At 39.3% G+C, this 18,036-nt stretch overlaps 1 protein-coding gene across 5 annotated transcripts in view; it reads left to right on the top strand.

Annotated features, from left to right (window-relative positions):
- The window catches only part of LOC113127684 (testis-expressed protein 2-like), a 28,521-nt gene extending 10,696 nt beyond the window's left edge, over nucleotides 1–17,825 (top strand). For 4 of the 5 annotated variants that reach the window (XM_026302367.1, XM_026302370.1, XM_026302368.1 and 1 more), the window contains 11 exons: nucleotides 4,245–5,811; nucleotides 6,511–6,711; nucleotides 7,214–7,517; nucleotides 7,739–7,977; nucleotides 8,159–8,350; nucleotides 8,935–9,034; nucleotides 13,093–13,219; nucleotides 14,083–14,196; nucleotides 15,150–15,359; nucleotides 15,545–15,665; nucleotides 15,947–17,825. In XM_026302367.1, the coding sequence (XP_026158152.1) occupies nucleotides 4,270–5,811; nucleotides 6,511–6,711; nucleotides 7,214–7,517; nucleotides 7,739–7,977; nucleotides 8,159–8,350; nucleotides 8,935–9,034; nucleotides 13,093–13,219; nucleotides 14,083–14,196; nucleotides 15,150–15,359; nucleotides 15,545–15,665; nucleotides 15,947–16,099 (3,303 nt within the window). In that variant the 5' untranslated portion in view covers nucleotides 4,245–4,269 and the 3' untranslated portion in view covers nucleotides 16,100–17,825. The remainder of the gene's footprint in view (nucleotides 1–4,244; nucleotides 5,812–6,510; nucleotides 6,712–7,213; nucleotides 7,518–7,738; nucleotides 7,978–8,158; nucleotides 8,351–8,934; nucleotides 9,035–13,092; nucleotides 13,220–14,082; nucleotides 14,197–15,149; nucleotides 15,360–15,544; nucleotides 15,666–15,946) is intronic. The other variant, XM_026302371.1, reaches the window with a different exon arrangement.
- Nucleotides 17,826–18,036: the final 211 nt, after the last annotated feature.

The raw sequence follows: 18,036 nt of genomic DNA, 5'->3' as shown, positions 1-18,036 counted from the left end.
ATGAACCTTTTTGTCCCACAGTGGGGAACATTACAGCCTAAACAGCATGTAAAAAATAGAAGAAAGAAGACTATAGAAAATAAAATAAAGTAATACAAATATAATAACAATTGGAAACATATTGCTCACTGGCGTAATAGAATATTTACAAGTCTTTACAGTTTCGGTCTATTAGGGATATGGGGAGTTGTCTTCTGTGAGCAGTGCTGCTTGTACAGTCAGCAGGAAAGAAGGACCTGTGGTAGCACTCCGTCACACACTTGGGATGGAGCAGTCTGTCACTGACAGGGCTGCCCAGTCCTTCCAGTTTCATGCATAGAATGATAGTCATTCTCCAGCAGGGATGTTGGCCAACATCCTCCTGCTTCCCACCACCTGCACTGGGTCTAGGGGGCTTCTAGTACTGAGCTGGCCCTCGTGATTATTTTGTTGAGTCTCTTCCTACCCAGAGTGGGGATGCTACTGCTCCAGCAGATCACTCCATAGAATATGGCTGATACCACCACAGTGTCTACATGGTCTTCAGGAGTGTCTCCTGTACTCCAAAAGACCTCGGCCTCCTCAGTAGGTAGAACCTGCTCTGTTCTATCTTACAAAGAACATCTGTATTATTTGACCAGTCCAACTTATTGTTGAGGTGAACACCTGGGTACTACTGAGACATTGCTCACGCTTGATTCATGATAGCTGGAAAAATTCTTGAAAGATAATATAGAAATTTAACTTGACCTTTCAGGCATTGTTTGAATCTCTGTATTTTAGGCTACTCACTATTGTTCACATCACTTGTTCAAAATAGATTTATGTGAAATGACAGTTTTAATTACCAGTGTCACCTCCTGTCTTGAACAGCAAGTCCTTCTCTAGTTTGGATGATGGATCCACTGAATGGATAAAATGAGTATGCATGAGTATCTTGTATGTGTGATAGCTCTTAGTCTCCTGATTACCACTGTGTGTTGCCTTGTACAGCAGTTGTGAGCTGTGAACATGTCCCTATTGAGTGCAAAACATGGGGATTAATGAGGCTGGCTTGCTTCTCTAATTAGCTCTTATCACTATCAATAGCAAGATATTCTGTACTGTTCTAAGTTTGTTCATTGCCTCAGAGAAAGGCTCTGGAGACAAACAGGGAACTTCATCATCAAATGAACATAGACACATTTGGATGGGCAGCCAAATACATAAACATTTACTGTAGATATATGTGCCCAGTCTTTTGTTCTGTTTGTTTGTTGTCCATTTCCACAATGTTTAACTGGGACACACTCATACATACATTTGCCACCTCATCACTAATCCTTTTGTGACATTGGCAAGCTTCTAGTGCATTTTTGAGTTTTCTATGTTAAAATTAAATCCATGTCCAGCTGGCAATCTTCTAGAATGGCCTCATTATGTAGCTGCTGACTGAAGGCTGGACAGCAAGGGACAGAGGTGGCTGGCAGACTCTCTGGCTGGGTAACAAGTTTCCTTGTGACCCATGTGACAATGAGTTGCCAAGTTGAGTCTGTATATAAGTCAGGCAGCATGACCTCATGCCACCCCTGTTATTAGGCCAAGGAACAAGGATGCCAATGCCAAATGTCAAAAAGACATTATTTAACAGAGAATGTCTGACACATGCAAGAGTTTGATCAGATATGCCAGATATGTCCCGCCATCATTTTCACAACAGTTAAAAAATTGAGGTATATAATACTATATACTGTAGTCTGATAGCAATGATTGTCTTTGCTGAGTTTGTAAGATATGCATTTTTTGCTTTCGCATTACATCACATATGAAGTGATGAATACGAATAAGTATGTAGCTAAGGTAAAGCACAGTTTTCATTTCACTGCACTGGACAGCTTAGTAGGACACTAAATTGTATGTGTAGATGGATCTAAATTCTGAGTTGTAAGTTCTGATTCATAGATCAGAATATATGACCATGACCATCATGGTCATATATTCTGACCATCATGACCATGACCATCATGGTCATATATTCACCTATACAGAGTCAATATCAAACTATAAATTGTACACTTAATTGCTCTTATGCTTACTCTATGGTTGCTCATTTGTGTACACTTTCATTCTTGGGAAAGTTACATTATTTGGCCTGAATAGATCTTTGCCAAATAATCCTAATAGCAGCTATCCTTACATCGTTTGTTTTTAAATGGAAACTTGTTGTGTGAGCCTTCTAAATAGTTTTCTTGTAAACTAGTTTAGTAGCATTGTTACAATAGTAGTTCAGCTGTAAGAATGTGGAATGAACTTGCATGTCAACTTACTAGCTGTGTCTAGTTTTATTTAAGATATGATTTTTAAGCTGAATCAGTCTGTTTACTGACTACTTCAGTGTCTCAAGGAGAAAACTGAATTTATGTCACTATTTATTTTTTTACACATACCTGGTATATCAGTTCATTGAGTATGTCAGGCGTCTTGTTGTGACACCCAACAATCTCAATAAATTATGCAGCACTACATCTTTCCAACCTCAGTTCATTATCTGGACTTTGGCAGATGACTGGCTCTGGACGTGTGCCCTAGAAACCTGTGTTGCAATATAGTTTTCAGTACCATGCAAAACTATAATTGAGTGATAAACGTTTAAGACTTTTGCAATATTGTGACAGTCGATGAATGTTTGTTGGCAAAGATTTAAATTAGGACAGTCACAAGACTGTTGTGTGTGGTTTACCTATTGACAATCTAAAACTAGAGAAAGCTAGAGCTTGTAAGTACAAAAGCCATATTCTCATTATCACAGTAAAATTGTGTCAAATGCCACAGAGGTAAAGCAGATGCAACTATACCTTGTTGGTCTTGATTCTTATTTTAGCGTAGCTAACGCATGTACGGTGGTTTTGCATTTGATTGCTCCTCATCCGGCTCTTTGATTTTGCTGAATATTTGGGTACAGCTTGCTGTAGGTATTTGTGAGAGTGTCAGCAGGTGGTGAGTGGGACTGAGGGTTCTGATTATTAGCTGTATAAATGTGTGTCAGAGTGTGTGATTTAAGATGCAAAATTACTGCTGAATTAAAGTCTGATGCAGCCAAACTGGTTGAGTTATACAACACTGCATTAATGAGCAGTCACGTGAGCAAGTACACATTTTTAGACAGGAAACAGCAAGAACAACTAAGGTAAAGTAAGTTCTTTTTTGTCATTGCTGATGATAATCTTTAAGCATGCAGCACAATAACAAGTAACTTCACTGAAAAGATCTGATCGGAAAAAGTTAAATTCACATGAAACGTTCCGTATGTAGTAAAATAATTTAGACTTCAAGGACCACAATTTTGAGCTTTCACTGGCATCTCACAATTTAAAACTGTGACCACAACTATTTCCTGCTATTTAGCTGCATAGTAATAAGCTTGTTACAGGTGAAATCATAGGCCAAATTTTTATCTTGCTGTTTTTTTATCTCTAAAGAAAACATCTGCATATTTACTGCTTTCTTGCAAAATAACTCAAACACTTTCTATGATTTTGTAATTATACAAAAACATATTTTGAAAATATTTTTTAAATAGTTGCCTTTTGTTTCAGTCCTACATCTAATTAGTGCTGCAACAATCACCTATTTTAATAATCAATTAATCAATTGCTTACCGTATTTTCTGGACTATAAGTTGCTTTTAGCAAAAGCGGCGCATCCACCTCCTCTCTCGGGTTGTCCGAATGGGTGGAGAACAAAAGAATATGGAGAAGTTTGTTTTCAGCATTTTATTCTCAAAATATTAAACTTTAGCAATGAGTTTGCTACTCATGTAATAAAACAAAAACATTATTTTAAGGTGGCTAAAGGTCACATGGGTCTCATGCCCTTGTCTTGGAGTCAGTGTGGAGCAGTGTCAGATAAAACAGAAGTCTGTCTGCTAAGTGAGATGGGCAAGTTACTGTCTCAATTGACCTGAGAACCATGAACATTTTACTGGATGACTGATTATCTGACTACATAGCAGAAAAACTAGAAGAAGGCACTGCTGTTATCCACATAAGTGTAAAAATTGTTTTAGTTACAGAAAATGTGACTTTCACTCTTCTCTGCTTCTGCCATTTTCATTGCTGCAACAGCTCACCGTGTCACCATGTGCTCTCACAGCTACATCATCAGAGCTAACTAATCCATAAATGCATTCATTGCCAGCTCTTTTAATAATCGATTTTTATTGATTTTTATTAATTAGTTGTTGCAGTTTTAGTCCTAATTAGTGTCAACTTTTTCCTTCTCCATAGACTGTGACTCAGTGGAAGAACTGCAATGACCAGCCAGCATCCCAGCCATGCAGACGGCCCTCACTCCACAGACAAACAGCTACCTGCTGTGGCCCCCAATGTCCATATGCAGCGATCGCTGTCAAAGGAGACCATCACCATTCGCTTCTCAGCTTTTGGGACGGAGGAAGAGGAGGAGGAAGAAGAGCTGTATACTACAACAGTCTCCACTACCTCAGCCACTCAGGATTACTCAAATATTGTGACAGCCTTAGAGGCAAGTGAGGAAATGTTTGAAGGGGTGCCAGTGGACTCTGCTGCTGAGGTTGTCATTCCTGAATCAAGACTTTCTCCTGTTTCTAGACGTCACACTAACAGCTCTCCCACTCAGACTCTGCCATCGCGTATTGCTGAGCAGAAAGGCTCAACTTCCAATTCCTCTCCTAGTAAATCTCTGAGCTTTCCCTCCATTGACAAACCTTTTTTAAGCTTGGTGAAGTCTCAGTCCTCTGATGCCGAGGCTCGTGACGGAGTCTGTTCTATTCCTGCTCCATCATTGAGGCATAGGCATCTGATGAAGAATATTGTCAAATCCTTATCCTCTGATACATCCCAGGACTCAACCTCCTCATCTGCACCCTATCGTCTTCCAGAATCCCGCCTTAACCTGCAACTTTTCAAGCAGTTCACACAGTCCCGGATCCCATCTGCTGCCATGTCATCAGCTAGTGATTCTAAAACTGCTCCTTCTTCTCCATTAACCTCACCAGATAACCGCAGTTTCTTCAAAGTCTCAGATGTCGAGGCACGAATTGAAGACACTAAGCGTCGTCTGTCTGAAGTCATCTCTGAACCGTTTCAACTGCTGAGTAAGATCATGGATGAGAAGAGTGGCAGCTTAGTTAGCAGCAGCATTTACAGGCCCAAGGCCCTCTCTGCCAGCGCCTCAGAGCTCTCCAGCATTACTTCTATCAATGGTCACCTGGAGAGCAACAACAATTATTGTATTAAGGAGGAAGAAGGAGGTGACTGTGAGGCTGAGAGCCCCAACAGCAAGACCTCCGGTCTGCCTGAGTCATTGATTTCCTCTTCTGTTGACACTAAAAGCCCCAACAAATCATCTTTACTTTCCATGTCATTAGACAAGTGCTCTATGTCTGCTCTTGCTAAACAGGAGGATGACGACTTTTGCGTTCTATACAGCGAGGACTTTGAAACTTGTACTGACACAGAAGGCAATGGTGGTGATGGAACCAATGATAAAGCAACTGTTAGTCAAAATAAACTTCCACCAAGTGATAGTACTGGACCATGTAGTGACGATGAATCTGAAAGTATTGAACCAGCACCTAGTGTTCCTTACTATACTCTTATCATCCTTACTCTACTCATCTATGGGTATTTTGTATTACCTCTACCCAATTATGTAGGAGGAGTAGTGCTTGGGATTGGGCTGGGCTTCTTTTTAGCCATTGGTGTTGTGTGGCTGACAGGACCAAAACCTACTGGTGGATTTAGACACTTTAGGCACCATGGGAAGCTGTGGAATCTGGCCAGGTTGGACATTAAGGAACCAGAAATCTATAAGGTCTGTGAGTCTTCTCTCATATACTGATCAATTTTAGACATGCTGCAGGAGTGTTTTGCTAATGAAATGTGTATGTGGTTGGTTACCTCTGTGTTTGTTTTCCTGTCTTGATATGCAAATTAAGTCATGATACATATTACTTTCAGATATGATATAATGACCCATTATATAATAACTGCATTAAATGTTTTAAAGCTTCACTATATCACATAATTATGATTTATGCTGCCACAATATCAAAAACTGATCCAAATAGTGTTTCCATCCAAACCTTTGTGCCCCTTCAAATATACAATGAAAATATAAGCAGCCTTGTAAATGCCATTATTGACTACTACATAAAATTAAACGAACCTGGAAGGCATCAGTTCTCCAACTTTTATACTTATGTATTAGTCCAAGTTACAGTATGTAACATAAATGTGTTGTGATTTCTAAATGTGTTGAAACTGCTTGTTATGGCTTCAACAGGAAATGTTTTCTGGCACTGTAAAACATGTTACATGTGTGACAACACACTGTGAGCATATTTTACAGTGATATTTTTCGAGGCACAGTGTTGGATTGTTTTTTTTTCTCTGTGTTTGTAGTTGTATAAGTTGTATAATGTTTCAAGACAATAGATTTTTTTTTTAAGAAATAATCACCTTTATGGGAAAAGTTAGTATGCTTATTAAAACTGTTACATCTTCCTTACAGGGCTGGATGAATGAGATATCAAACTATGACCCAGAGACATACCACGCCACATTAACACACTCTGTATATGTTCGGTTGGAGGGCTCCATCATTCGTTTGTCTAAACCCAACCACAACATTGCTCGCCGTGCCACACACAATGAACCAAAACCTGATGTCAGCTACATTAGTCAGAAGATCTATGACCTCACCAACAGCAAAGTACGTTGTTACATAGTTTGTTTGTTTTTTTTGCTTCCCCTCTGACATTTTAAAATAGAACTACATACATCATAGCATTAATCTATCCAGTCATTATCTATACCACTTACTCTGTAGAGGGTTACGGGGTAGCATTAGGTGAGAGGCAGGACACAAACTGGACAGGTTTATCTCAGGGCCAATACACAGATACTTTCTTAAAACTTTGTAAATTTTATAGAAACTTGTTTCTAGTATTTTTTTTAACTTAATAGTGTTGAATGTTAGTGGTTGTTACTCAATGAGCTGGTAAATGTTTTAACAAATGGCACATTCTGGGATGCTTAGATCTACTGTAGATATGGCTAACTTAAGATTATTTCATTAGAATCTATTTAATTATAGATGCTAAAAAGTACACCATACAGAATTGTGTTTTGGAATTGTCCTGAAAAGTTTGTTACATTTTGTAGGTATATATGGAAACCAAACTTTGACTGATTTTTCCCAAATCTTTCCTCAGGTATATCTAATGCCTCAGAACCTTGCCAGGAAGCGTGTATGGAACAAAAAATATCCAATCTGCATTGAGCTTGGAAAACAGGATGACTTCATGTCAAAGACGGAGGGTGACAGGTGGGAGGCCGGTGATGGGAGAGGAGGAACACAGGAGCGAGGGTTTTCATCTTGCTCCAGCAGAGACTTGACCCTCTATTTGTTTGGAAGAACTGGAAGGGAGAAAGAGGAGTGGTTCCAGCGGTTCCTTTCAGCTTCAAAGCTCAAGGCAAATTTGAAGAAAACTTCCAGTTTTGTGGGAAGTAAGAGTGGTGAGCAAGACACAATTTCTCTCCTGCCGTTGTAAAGGGTGGAGATTTCTCTCTTTACATTGTTGTGTGTAACAATTACATTAAATTGTAGTATACATTTATACACTACTTAGCTAGATCAGTAACATTTGAAAAGTAAAGCTAGTGTACTTTAAAAACAGCAAAAACTGTGTAGTGTAGGATCTAATTCTTCACTTCTCTCTGTTTTCCATGGTCTACAGCTCTAAGCTCTCACAGTCGCAGCAGCAGCCGAAGCAGTCTGGACGAGGCACTGGCATCTCAGCCAAGGTCAAAGGACTCCTCAGTCTCCTCGACAACAGCAGGCAGTGCCAAAACCAAGCCACAGTTAGACTACTGTGTTTATATGGCCTCCTTACTGCCAGAAGAGGTGACAGCAAGCCCTGCAGCTGCTAGCCCACCTCTCCAGAGTCCTCAGAGCAGCCCTGGGGCCGACAAGAAGGTACTTTTATTCACAATGATTCAATGTCTGACAATCAGTCACTAAATAGTACCCAAAACAGCACAAAGAGCTAGCTAATGGACAAATTAACTGATGTACCTTAGTGCCATGTTGCTGGGCCCTGTCAGCATTGTAATTGTCCTGTAAAGATAAATGAGATTCATATTCTCACTTCCTTTAGCTTCAAAGCACATCAGCTCAGGTGCAGTCCAGAGGGGAGGAGGAGGAGGAGGAGAAGGTGGAGGAGAAAGAGGAAGAAACTGTTGCCTGGGTGAATGCAGCTCTTGGCCGGGTCTTCTGGGACTTCCTGGGTGAGCCCTATTGGGCTGAACTGGTCTCCAAGAAGATTCAGATGAAGCTCAGCAAGATACGGGTGAGTGCAGCAAGGATCTTAACAACCATTCAGTTTAAACTGGGTGGAAATTGAAACAGGCAGACAAGAGAAGCTTATACAGTAGAGACAAAGTAAAAAAGAGATCATGCTCACCCTCCTGATAAAAAGCCTGTAAGTAGGCACACAGATAAACTCTCCAACTGTCAGTGTATATTTCAGAGCAGCTCTTCAAAGGCCCCAGTAGATCCAAACTGGCTTTAGAAGTAGGAAAGAAAGAGATGGAAATACCTCATTCACCTTCTATTCCTTTACCCTACTCTTTCTTTCGGATTTTGTCCCAGGGGGACATCTAATTTTCTTGATCACATAAAAAGTTTTGGTTGCTGTGGATGGTCCACAATGTACTCTGGCAATAGTTCCAGGGAATATTGTAGTCATAGTACAATAGTAGAAAAAGCACTGTCCACATGATACAGAGACAGCTGATTATGCACACAATCCATGCCAAGTGTAGTGTGCCTGGTGTCTTTAGTTTGTGGGGGGTTATCATTTATCATTGGTTTATCATTTTGTAAATTATTCATGTATAGTCATCTCACTTTTATGCTTGTCTTGTTTTCTAGTTGCCTTACTTCATGAATGAGCTAACCCTGACAGAACTGGACATGGGTTCGGTCACTCCCAGAATCCTTGGGGCATCTAAACCTTCTGTTGATTACAGAGGTAAAAAAGAAATGTCCATCAAACATTAACACACAAAAACCGTGGGTGTCATAAGGTGATACTGGCATGTATTGCCAAATGTGTTTGTTTACTTTACCACACAGCACATTTAAGTGTTTCTAACATTTGAAAGTATGACACTCCTTCACCAACCAACTGTATATATAGTATGCATGTAAACCATCAAATACACAGATATTACGAAGCCACTATATAAAAAAACACACACACACATTGAATTACTTTCCACAGACATTTGTGGAAATTAATTTTATCCCTGTTTTCTAAACCCGATTTTAAAAAAAAAAAAAAAAAAAAAAAAGTTACTCTTGGAAATAACTTTTTGAATGAAGAAGAATTTTCATAAACAAACACCTTCAAGCAGCCTATTCCAAAAACAGTGCAGTCACCATCACTCTGTGCCACTTGGTGGGTCTCAAACACAGATGAGGATTTGCTTATGTTATTCCCTTGCCCATTCTGAAAATCTGGTTGTGTCTACACAAACACACACAGTTGGCCACCTGACTAGAGTATTTATTTATTTACTGTAGCTTTGGGTGTATTCTAAACAGACTAAGCCTCTTGAAAGCAAAAACAAAACCACATTTCACAGGCAAAATAACCCTATTTTAAACTTAGTAGAATTTCAGGTCTGCAATCTGTAAATTCTCAAAAACATGCAGTATAAGAAATAGTATAAAATGTCAAATGAGTCAAACACTTTTGCAATCCATTGTATGCGCACACTCATGGGCAGAAGTGACATTTTTCCTCTTTCTGTAGTCTTCTTTCTGTGACTAGTACACTTGCAATGCTGAGGCTGTGTCTGGGAGGTTTACCATCCAAACAGCAGCAGCAGCACTGGTGATACCAGTCCTAAGTCTCCATGGTAAACAACACGGTCTAGACTGAAACGCTCACAAGACTGTCTGACATAGCAAACAGTGAATTAAAATGCTTAGAATAATTTAAAGCAGGAGTAGAAGCAGCATTATATTCAGCATGCTGAATGTGCTTAGTGTATATACTTATGACTGTGTGTGTTTTTTTTTGTTTGTTTGTTTTTTAAATATAACAGTGGTGCTTGCCTTTTTAGGCCCAGTAGGTGGGAATACAACAGTAAGTGCCCCATTTCAGTTCCAAGCATGCAGGTGTTAAGTTTGTGGTGTAACATGCACTTAGACCCACTGAGCTTGAGACTGTAGTGTTGTTGTACCCTTAATGATACAGGGACATGCTTGTTACTTATAGGCTCTCAGCTGGTTAAATAAAGAACAAGGGTTTCTCTTCCTCTATAGCTGTGATTGTTTCAGTAACAATTACTGTTCATCATTTAGCAGGATATTTTTTTATTGGGCTGATGCCAGTGTTATACAAAGGCTTGTGTACTCAATTAGTATGACCAAAGGTGTTATGTATAACAAAGCCTACAAACACTTGGAAAGCCATGTTTACAGAAGTGGAATGGAATTTGATTGGTTATTGAATTCATAGTTGAGAACAATATGTACCAACCCTAAGCACTTTACCTGCTCTCATGGTTATCTGTGGGCCAGATAAACTGAGGCTTAGCAAATGTGAGGTTTTAGCTCTGTAAGAGCCCTGATACTGAAGTTTGCAGTTAACTGCTTGTTTTGATCAGAAGGAGCATTGTACGTCATTTTCAGCATTGCTATTCTCATTCTCCCTTACATTTTGTGACAGAAATGTCGTCTTCATGTTTCTCATTTAGTCTCCTAGTTTTCTCTTCCTCCTTTCCTTTCACTTTATGTTCCTCTTTGTGTCTTCACTTTCTCTTTGGTCTCACTGTTCAGTCTTCACTGCCTCATTTTTTATCATTGCAACACTCGCATAATGAGAGCAGGATTTGATTGCATCTGCAACTGAGATAGTGCTGACATTTTTCAGGTCAGTTCCAGGCAAAAGACATCTCAACAGCCACTCTAAAGACGCCCATGGGCAGCACATGGGACAGTCAGTGTTTTTGAAAGGTTGTCAGCTTTAATTGAACTTTAAAATATGTTGCCAAATGTTCTCATTTGATATTGCAAATAAATTCTCCCATTGTAAGTCTAAAAGAGCAGAGCACCTCTTTTTTGGATGTATGTCTTGGAGGTGAGAGCAGGAAGTAGGACAGAGGTTCATGCTCCAAACAAAAGACTTATTTTCCACTTGGCTAAAGATACCTGAAGGAATTTACTGATCCCTGTGGTGGTCTCTGTTTTGTACAGCTTACATCTCATGCAGAGAAAGTGAATGTCATTCATCTTTTGTGCAGTTTTCATCAGCATTTACTTTAAAGTAATACTTAAAAAACCTACAGTTGAAATAGTGAGTATAATTTTCCCTTTTGAAATTTCCACTGGTGTTACAGTGGTTATATACACCAGGCATCTCAAGTTCTGCTTTTACCTTGTCTCACCCCACCGCTTCCTGGAACAAGCTGCTGAGTGCAATGGATCAATGAACCCCTCCAACTGTGTACGTGTGCACATCTCCACAAACAGTTCTGTCTGCATGCTTGTTCATTTGTTTGTGCATGTTTGATTTTCGATGCACTATGCCATATGCTGATGCCTTATGAGTTTATTTTAAGATGCATATAAGTGATCCTGCATGTGTGTGGGCATTCCTTTGCAGTACACATATGCACACAATATCCTCACTCTTCACCCCAATTAAGGAAACATTGCCCTGATCCAGCAGCTTGTGCTAAGGCTTTTCACTCCTTCACCAAAGTAAGCTCAGTGCCCAGCCAGGCCCAGTCCTATAATCAACCATGCCTCTCAGAACAGGCAGGTGAAGCCAGGCACACTGGGTTCAGCAACCCAGCATGTTCATCCAGACTCTATTTTTTCTCCGCACTTTCTCAAACCCTCTTTGACATTAGACCCTTTGTCTGTTTGGTACTCAAAATTCATTTTTTCTTTTTTGCTTTCTTTTCTTCCTGACTTTTTGTTTCTTTTTTCGACCCACATTGTGATTGTTTTTCTCTCTGGCTCACCAGACACATTGTATTATCACATCATTTAGCACAACCAGCAGGTGTTCAGGAAACAGAGCAAGGAGGAGAGGGCATCTAGTCTGTTTGTCTCTGCGGTGTCTGCCTTCGCACACTATATGACTTGATCATATCTGAACAACTTTTTTTTCCCTACCCGTGCGCCTGGGTTATTATGAGGAAGGCTATCTCACTGTTCTTTTAAGGACTTCACTAGCTTTGCATCGGTGTTGCACCATGTATTTGTACACACTTGGATTTCAGCTTTGTGCAGCTATGTATTTTAGGTTTACAATTCCTTAATTTTTTTCAGCCTCTTAAGTGACACAATTCATTTATCCTTCCTGCATCAACTGCTACTAGTTGCTGCCTCCCAGTGGTGTACAAGGAAACAACACCCAGACTTATTACTAGTTGTTGCTCTTGTAAAGTTTGTGATCCTGTGTTGTAAAGCAGAAGAAAGAAAAAGGAAACATTGTATGCATATTTCAACTGGCGCAAGATTTTATGAAGGCTTTTAAGTAGTTCAGTTAGGTTTATTTTATAAGCCCGTTTGGTAGAGGTAAAATTAATTCAGGGGAGAGTGGGAGAGTCCTCTTTATGTAGCCAGTCCCCCTGCTGATGGATGGAGAATATTACATGCTCTCCAAACCTCTTCAGTCTGTTCTCTCATCTCTCCCTTTCTTTCCCTGCATTCAACAGGTCTTTTTTGCTGTATCTTCCTAATCTTAGCATAGGGGTCAAGAAATAAAATGTCTTGTGTTCACTCTCTGTGCTACTTCAGGGAGAAAGAGAGGCAAGTTAGAATGTGAAGAATGTGAGAGGTAAGGAAACAAAGCAGTGAGTGAGTGACAGAGAGGACAGGCAGCTAGGATCACTGTGGTCTGAAATGCTCCCCATGACATCTTGATTCAACACTGCTTCTTTCAACTTGTTCATAAATGGGTTGTTCATAAATACATTATGTATGTATTTCATATCTCTAAATTGTAGTTTCACTTCTTTCATTTTTACCCCAGATCAACATTTCTAGTAAGTACTTTGTATCCCTCAGGTCTGTGGTTTGATCTGGAGATCTCCTACAGTGGCTCCTTCCTGATGACACTGGAAACCAAGATGAACCTCATTCGCCTTGGCAAGGAGGGAGAAGGTCTCCGCGTAGGGGAGTTTGGCAAAGATGGGTAAGACAGTCAAGCACCACCATACCACATGAACCCTTTTAGAAAAATAAAACATTTTTCTTGGTTTGATAAGACACCTTTTTTCTCTCTACTTGATACTAAAAAATACTTGTCTCTGTCAGAACTCTGGCATATTCTACTTGGCGCTCTTGTCTCACTCAGCGTTCTGCATCTTTCCTGTCTGTTATGTTCTGGTTCTTTTCACTGCTATTCCATCTCTGCCCTCTGGATTCTACCTTTATGCGACTATTGAATGGATACATTTCTGCTTCTGGTGAGTGCTGTTTGACTTCCAACAGTCTCCTCTATTCAATTGTCATTGTGTTGTTTAGTCTGTCTATAGTTGTTGGTGCTTCAATTTAAAATATACCTCCATGCTTTATCTCATCAGCCAATTTTATAGAAGTGTTCCCTTATTCACAAATGTAATCTGTACACCTCAGTATATGGTATACAGTGTTATGTTAAAAATCACAAGGACGGGGAATGCTGTGTCATTAAAACCACATTCGATAACACAAACACATTGTTATATAATGGTCCAGCCAATTTTATTGGTGCATCCCTAAAGTACAGTGTGTGTGCACAGTAGCTACTGTACCTTACAGAGTTGGACTGGTTTCCAGCATATGAGAAGTGATCTTAGTTTTTCCATTCTTTAAGGAAGCAAGTTTAGGGTCAGTTTCATATAAAATGTTATCTGAAACTTTACACTATAAACAAACAAACATGTTTTTTTTTTTTGTTTTTTTTTTTTGTTTGTTTTTTTTTAACAGACCCAGAGTTTAAATCTTTTGTGTAAACAGTTAAGGGCTTCACACACTCACAGTATCTTACACTCCATACCTCATTTTTGTTTCCAGATACAGGCCACGAACTTACTGCCTAGCTGATAGTGATGAAGAGTCGTCCAGTGCTGGCTCGTCAGATGAGGAAGACTCCTCAGAGCTCTCAAATGACTCTGCTGGAGCAGAAGGGTGAGAACATCTCTGCATCTCTGAATCCACAATTTGAGAAATATTGGCTATTTTTTTGAAAATATAGCTGAACATGCAAAACAGTCAAAAAGTGAAGGTGATCAGATTACTTTGTGAATGCACGGTATATATGGTAGCCATGCTGGTTACGTGTCCCCTTAATTTTGACAAAGTCACCAACAGTGTCACCAGCAAAGCACCCATACACCATCACACCTTTGTCCCTATGCTTCACAGTGGGAACACCACATTCAGAAACGGTTTGTTTATCCTCTTTGTCTGTATAACTGTATGTAAGACATGGTGGTTAGAACCAAAAATCTGAAATTTGGACTCATCACACCAAAGGACAGTTTTCCACTAATTAATGTCCATTCCTTGTGTTTCTTGGGCCACACAAGTCTCTTCTGCTTGTTGTTCAACCAAAGTACAGGTTTCTTTGCCAGAATTCGACCATGAAGGCCTGACTCACGCAGCCTCCTATGAATAGTGGCTCTTGAAATATGTCTGCCACTTGAACTCCGAGAAACATTTATGTGGGCTGTAATGTGTGGTGCTGTAAATTGGCAGTTTCTGAGGCTGGTAATTCTAATACAGTAAACATATCCTCTGCAGCAGAGGTAGTTTTGGTCTTCCTTTCCTGGGATGGTCCTCATGAGAGCCATTTTCATCATAATATGGATTTGTACAGGAGTTATAGTAGCACTAATAGGGCTATTGACTTTGTACCCATCCTTCCTCTGCAGAAGACATGGTGGTCTAAAACGCATTAAGAAGGCAAAAAATGTCAAGTTACTGAGTTATCTGTCTCTAACCAGCTGCTGTTGGGGCTCTAGACACACTGTTTCTTTACATCAGGAGCAATGAAAATAATATTGTAAGGGAATACAAAATAAATCTGCACGAAATGTAGTATGTGACTTTCACAGTAACCCTGCTTTTATTGAATACAGTTTGGTTGGAGGCCACAAGCCGAGCAAAATAATGCGCTTTGTGGACAAGATCACCAAATCTAAATACTTCCAGAAGGCCACAGAGACAGAGTTCATCAAAAAGAAGATGGAAGAAGTGTCCAATACGCCTCTTCTGCTCACAGTGGAGCTGCAGGAACTCCAAGGGACTCTGTCTGTCAACATACCCCCTCCACCCACAGACAGAATATGGTACGCGAAGAAATTGTTGTATCTGTGGTATGCTGTGAAACATCAACAACTGTAATTCTCTCTATCTTGAAGCTGTATGAAAAAAATAAATGTAGATCTTGATATGTCTTTGTTCAATATATTGCTGCTGGTCACTTACATTACTCAATTATGTGAATGATTGTGTTCATTATTTTCTGTTTTAGGTATGGCTTTAGGAAACCGCCTCACCTGGAACTGAAGGCACGACCCAAACTGGGAGTAAGAGAAGTCACTCTGGCTCATGTTACAGACTGGATAGAGAAAAAACTGGACCAGGAATTCCAGGTATTGACAGAGACTGCATTTCACTTTATATATTGATGAGGTTTAGAGACCTCCCCTGTGACACTTTACAAGTTAAGTGGTATAGGTAACAGATGAATGGGAATGGGAATTTAGGAGCTTAACTAGGTTTGTTACATTCAAGTTAATTAATATTCTTGTCACTTAGAATAACATCAGTTGTAACCATCTGAAGTTTATACAAAAACTATTATGAATGCTTACAACTTCTGTTTTAAAGTACAGTTAGTCCAATCACTGTTTGTCCTCCATTTTTGACTTAGAAAATCTTCGTAATGCCAAACATGGACGATGTATGGCTGACTATCATGCATTCTGCCATGGACCCACGCACAGCTGGTGGACCCTTAGTGGGCCCTTCAGTAGACCCTGAGCCTTCCCAGCTGGAGAGGGAGAGCACCAGCCAACAGCCATGAAGATTGTTTACAGTATTTCCTAGAGCTTATGAAGTCTCACACTGGGAACTGAAGCCAAAGTCGATAGGTCAGGCACTAATGTAACACAAACACATTCCCGTAGTGAGTGGGGTTGTCACTTATGAAAGAAAATACCATATTGATTTTAAAGGAACAAGTTGAGTTGACCAAGGAAATGCTAAAGATAGACTGTCGCTTGCTGCTTTGTTCAGTAGTATTCATGTTGCCAGAAGAGAATTGTTTTTGCTTTTTGAAGGATTTATATAACTGTAAGGACCTATTGAATAAGCACTGGTATGTGAAGACAGTCATGCTTAGATTTGAATTTGGTGTGGTTGAAGTTAATACATAAGGCTATACAAGTATATAATGTCCTACGAACACAGTGATTTGTAAGCATTCACCAGATACCTTACAGCTGTTTCTGCTAAGACTAGTGCGTGAGATAGAGCATGATAGTACCTTTATTATAGATGTGTCAATTTACAGTATGATACAATGTTGAGCTTTGAAGTGTTTAATAGTTGATATGTGTGAAGGAAACTTCTTTTCCATTGTTGAGAAGTTTAGGCAGGTAAAAAAAGGTGTATTGGAAAAGCTTAAATACTTGATGTTATGTTTATTTGCCATAAAACATTAACACTTTAAGTGGCTTTATGTGAACAGTTTTTGATCAGGTGTTAACTAACAGTATTCATGTGTGCTGTGACTACACCCTGAACACCCCATTTATTTGCCAAACGTGTCCTTGTATACCAATGATGCCGTTATACATGTCTCAACAAAAATAATTGAAGCATTCATTATGTAAATTCCATACTAATGACAAATACATAAGTGCAATGATAAAAACACTACATGGGCTTTGCTATAAATTTGTATGGATATTATATTAAACTGTATGTGTGTTGAGAAGTACAGGGCCTCTGTTTATTGAATGTATGTATGAACATTTTTGGTTCCTATTGCAATTGTATGAAGTTTTTACCCAGTCACATTTTGATTGGGATATGCAAATTGTTGCACAAATACAAGTTGTCATTTTCTCTCATGATAAACACTATCTCATCTTGCATCTGTTCCCACATGTCATTAAGTTACTATCTTTATGGAGCCTCAGGTCTGTACATACTGACTCTGACCCCCATACCATATTTAGAGACACATCAGTGTAGTTAGCAATGCTTGGGTTAAGTTTGGGTACGTACCATGAAGTAAAGCATCCATTGCCAAGAATGTATACCCTTTGCTAAAGATTCCCCCCCCCGAGCATACCTTTTTAACCACATTCAAAACTTAACCAAAGTCTTTTGTTTCGGCGTATAGTGCCAGATGTCTCTGCTCAAAGGTACACGTATGTACAATACCTGCATTAACATTATTACAGGAATTTGTACCTTGTTTTTGTTTTTTTCTGTCTTAGTGTATTGAAGCACTGTAACACAAAATGGATTTTTTTTTTTTTTCCACACAATTGTCCTTCATGCCTTGGTTACTTTTTGTTAGTGTTTCTGAATGACTAAATGAGGGTTATGGTTGTTTTTCCTACTTCTTTGGAATACACAGAATGAAAGAAGAATTTTGATGATATATTAAGGTTGTGTCATGATTTGTAGCTGTGAAATATGAATGACTTTTTAAGAGAAAATGAAGTAATTTTAAGGCCAAAACTGATTATGTGTATCTGCCTTATTTATAGAGCAAAATAAATCTCTGTCAATGAAAATCTTTCTGCCTCAGAGTTTATATTCCAAATTGTAAACACAAATCTTGCTTGGCTTGTTTGTTTGTTCTATATCAGGGGTGTCCAAACTGAGGACCACAAACAGAAAAATATATGAAGGGCTGGGCCAGCCACTGTAGGTGGGGTATATTGCCTCACCTATAGTACTCAGTAAAATCAATCAAATGTAGGTAAATTATGCTTCATAATTAAA

The sequence above is a fragment of the Mastacembelus armatus genome, chromosome 1 (assembly GCF_900324485.2).
Source record: "Mastacembelus armatus chromosome 1, fMasArm1.2, whole genome shotgun sequence".
Taxonomy (NCBI): Eukaryota; Metazoa; Chordata; class Actinopteri; order Synbranchiformes; family Mastacembelidae; genus Mastacembelus; species Mastacembelus armatus.
The sequence above is the reverse complement of the archived record's forward strand: the minus strand, read 5'-3'. Positions and strand labels throughout refer to the sequence as shown.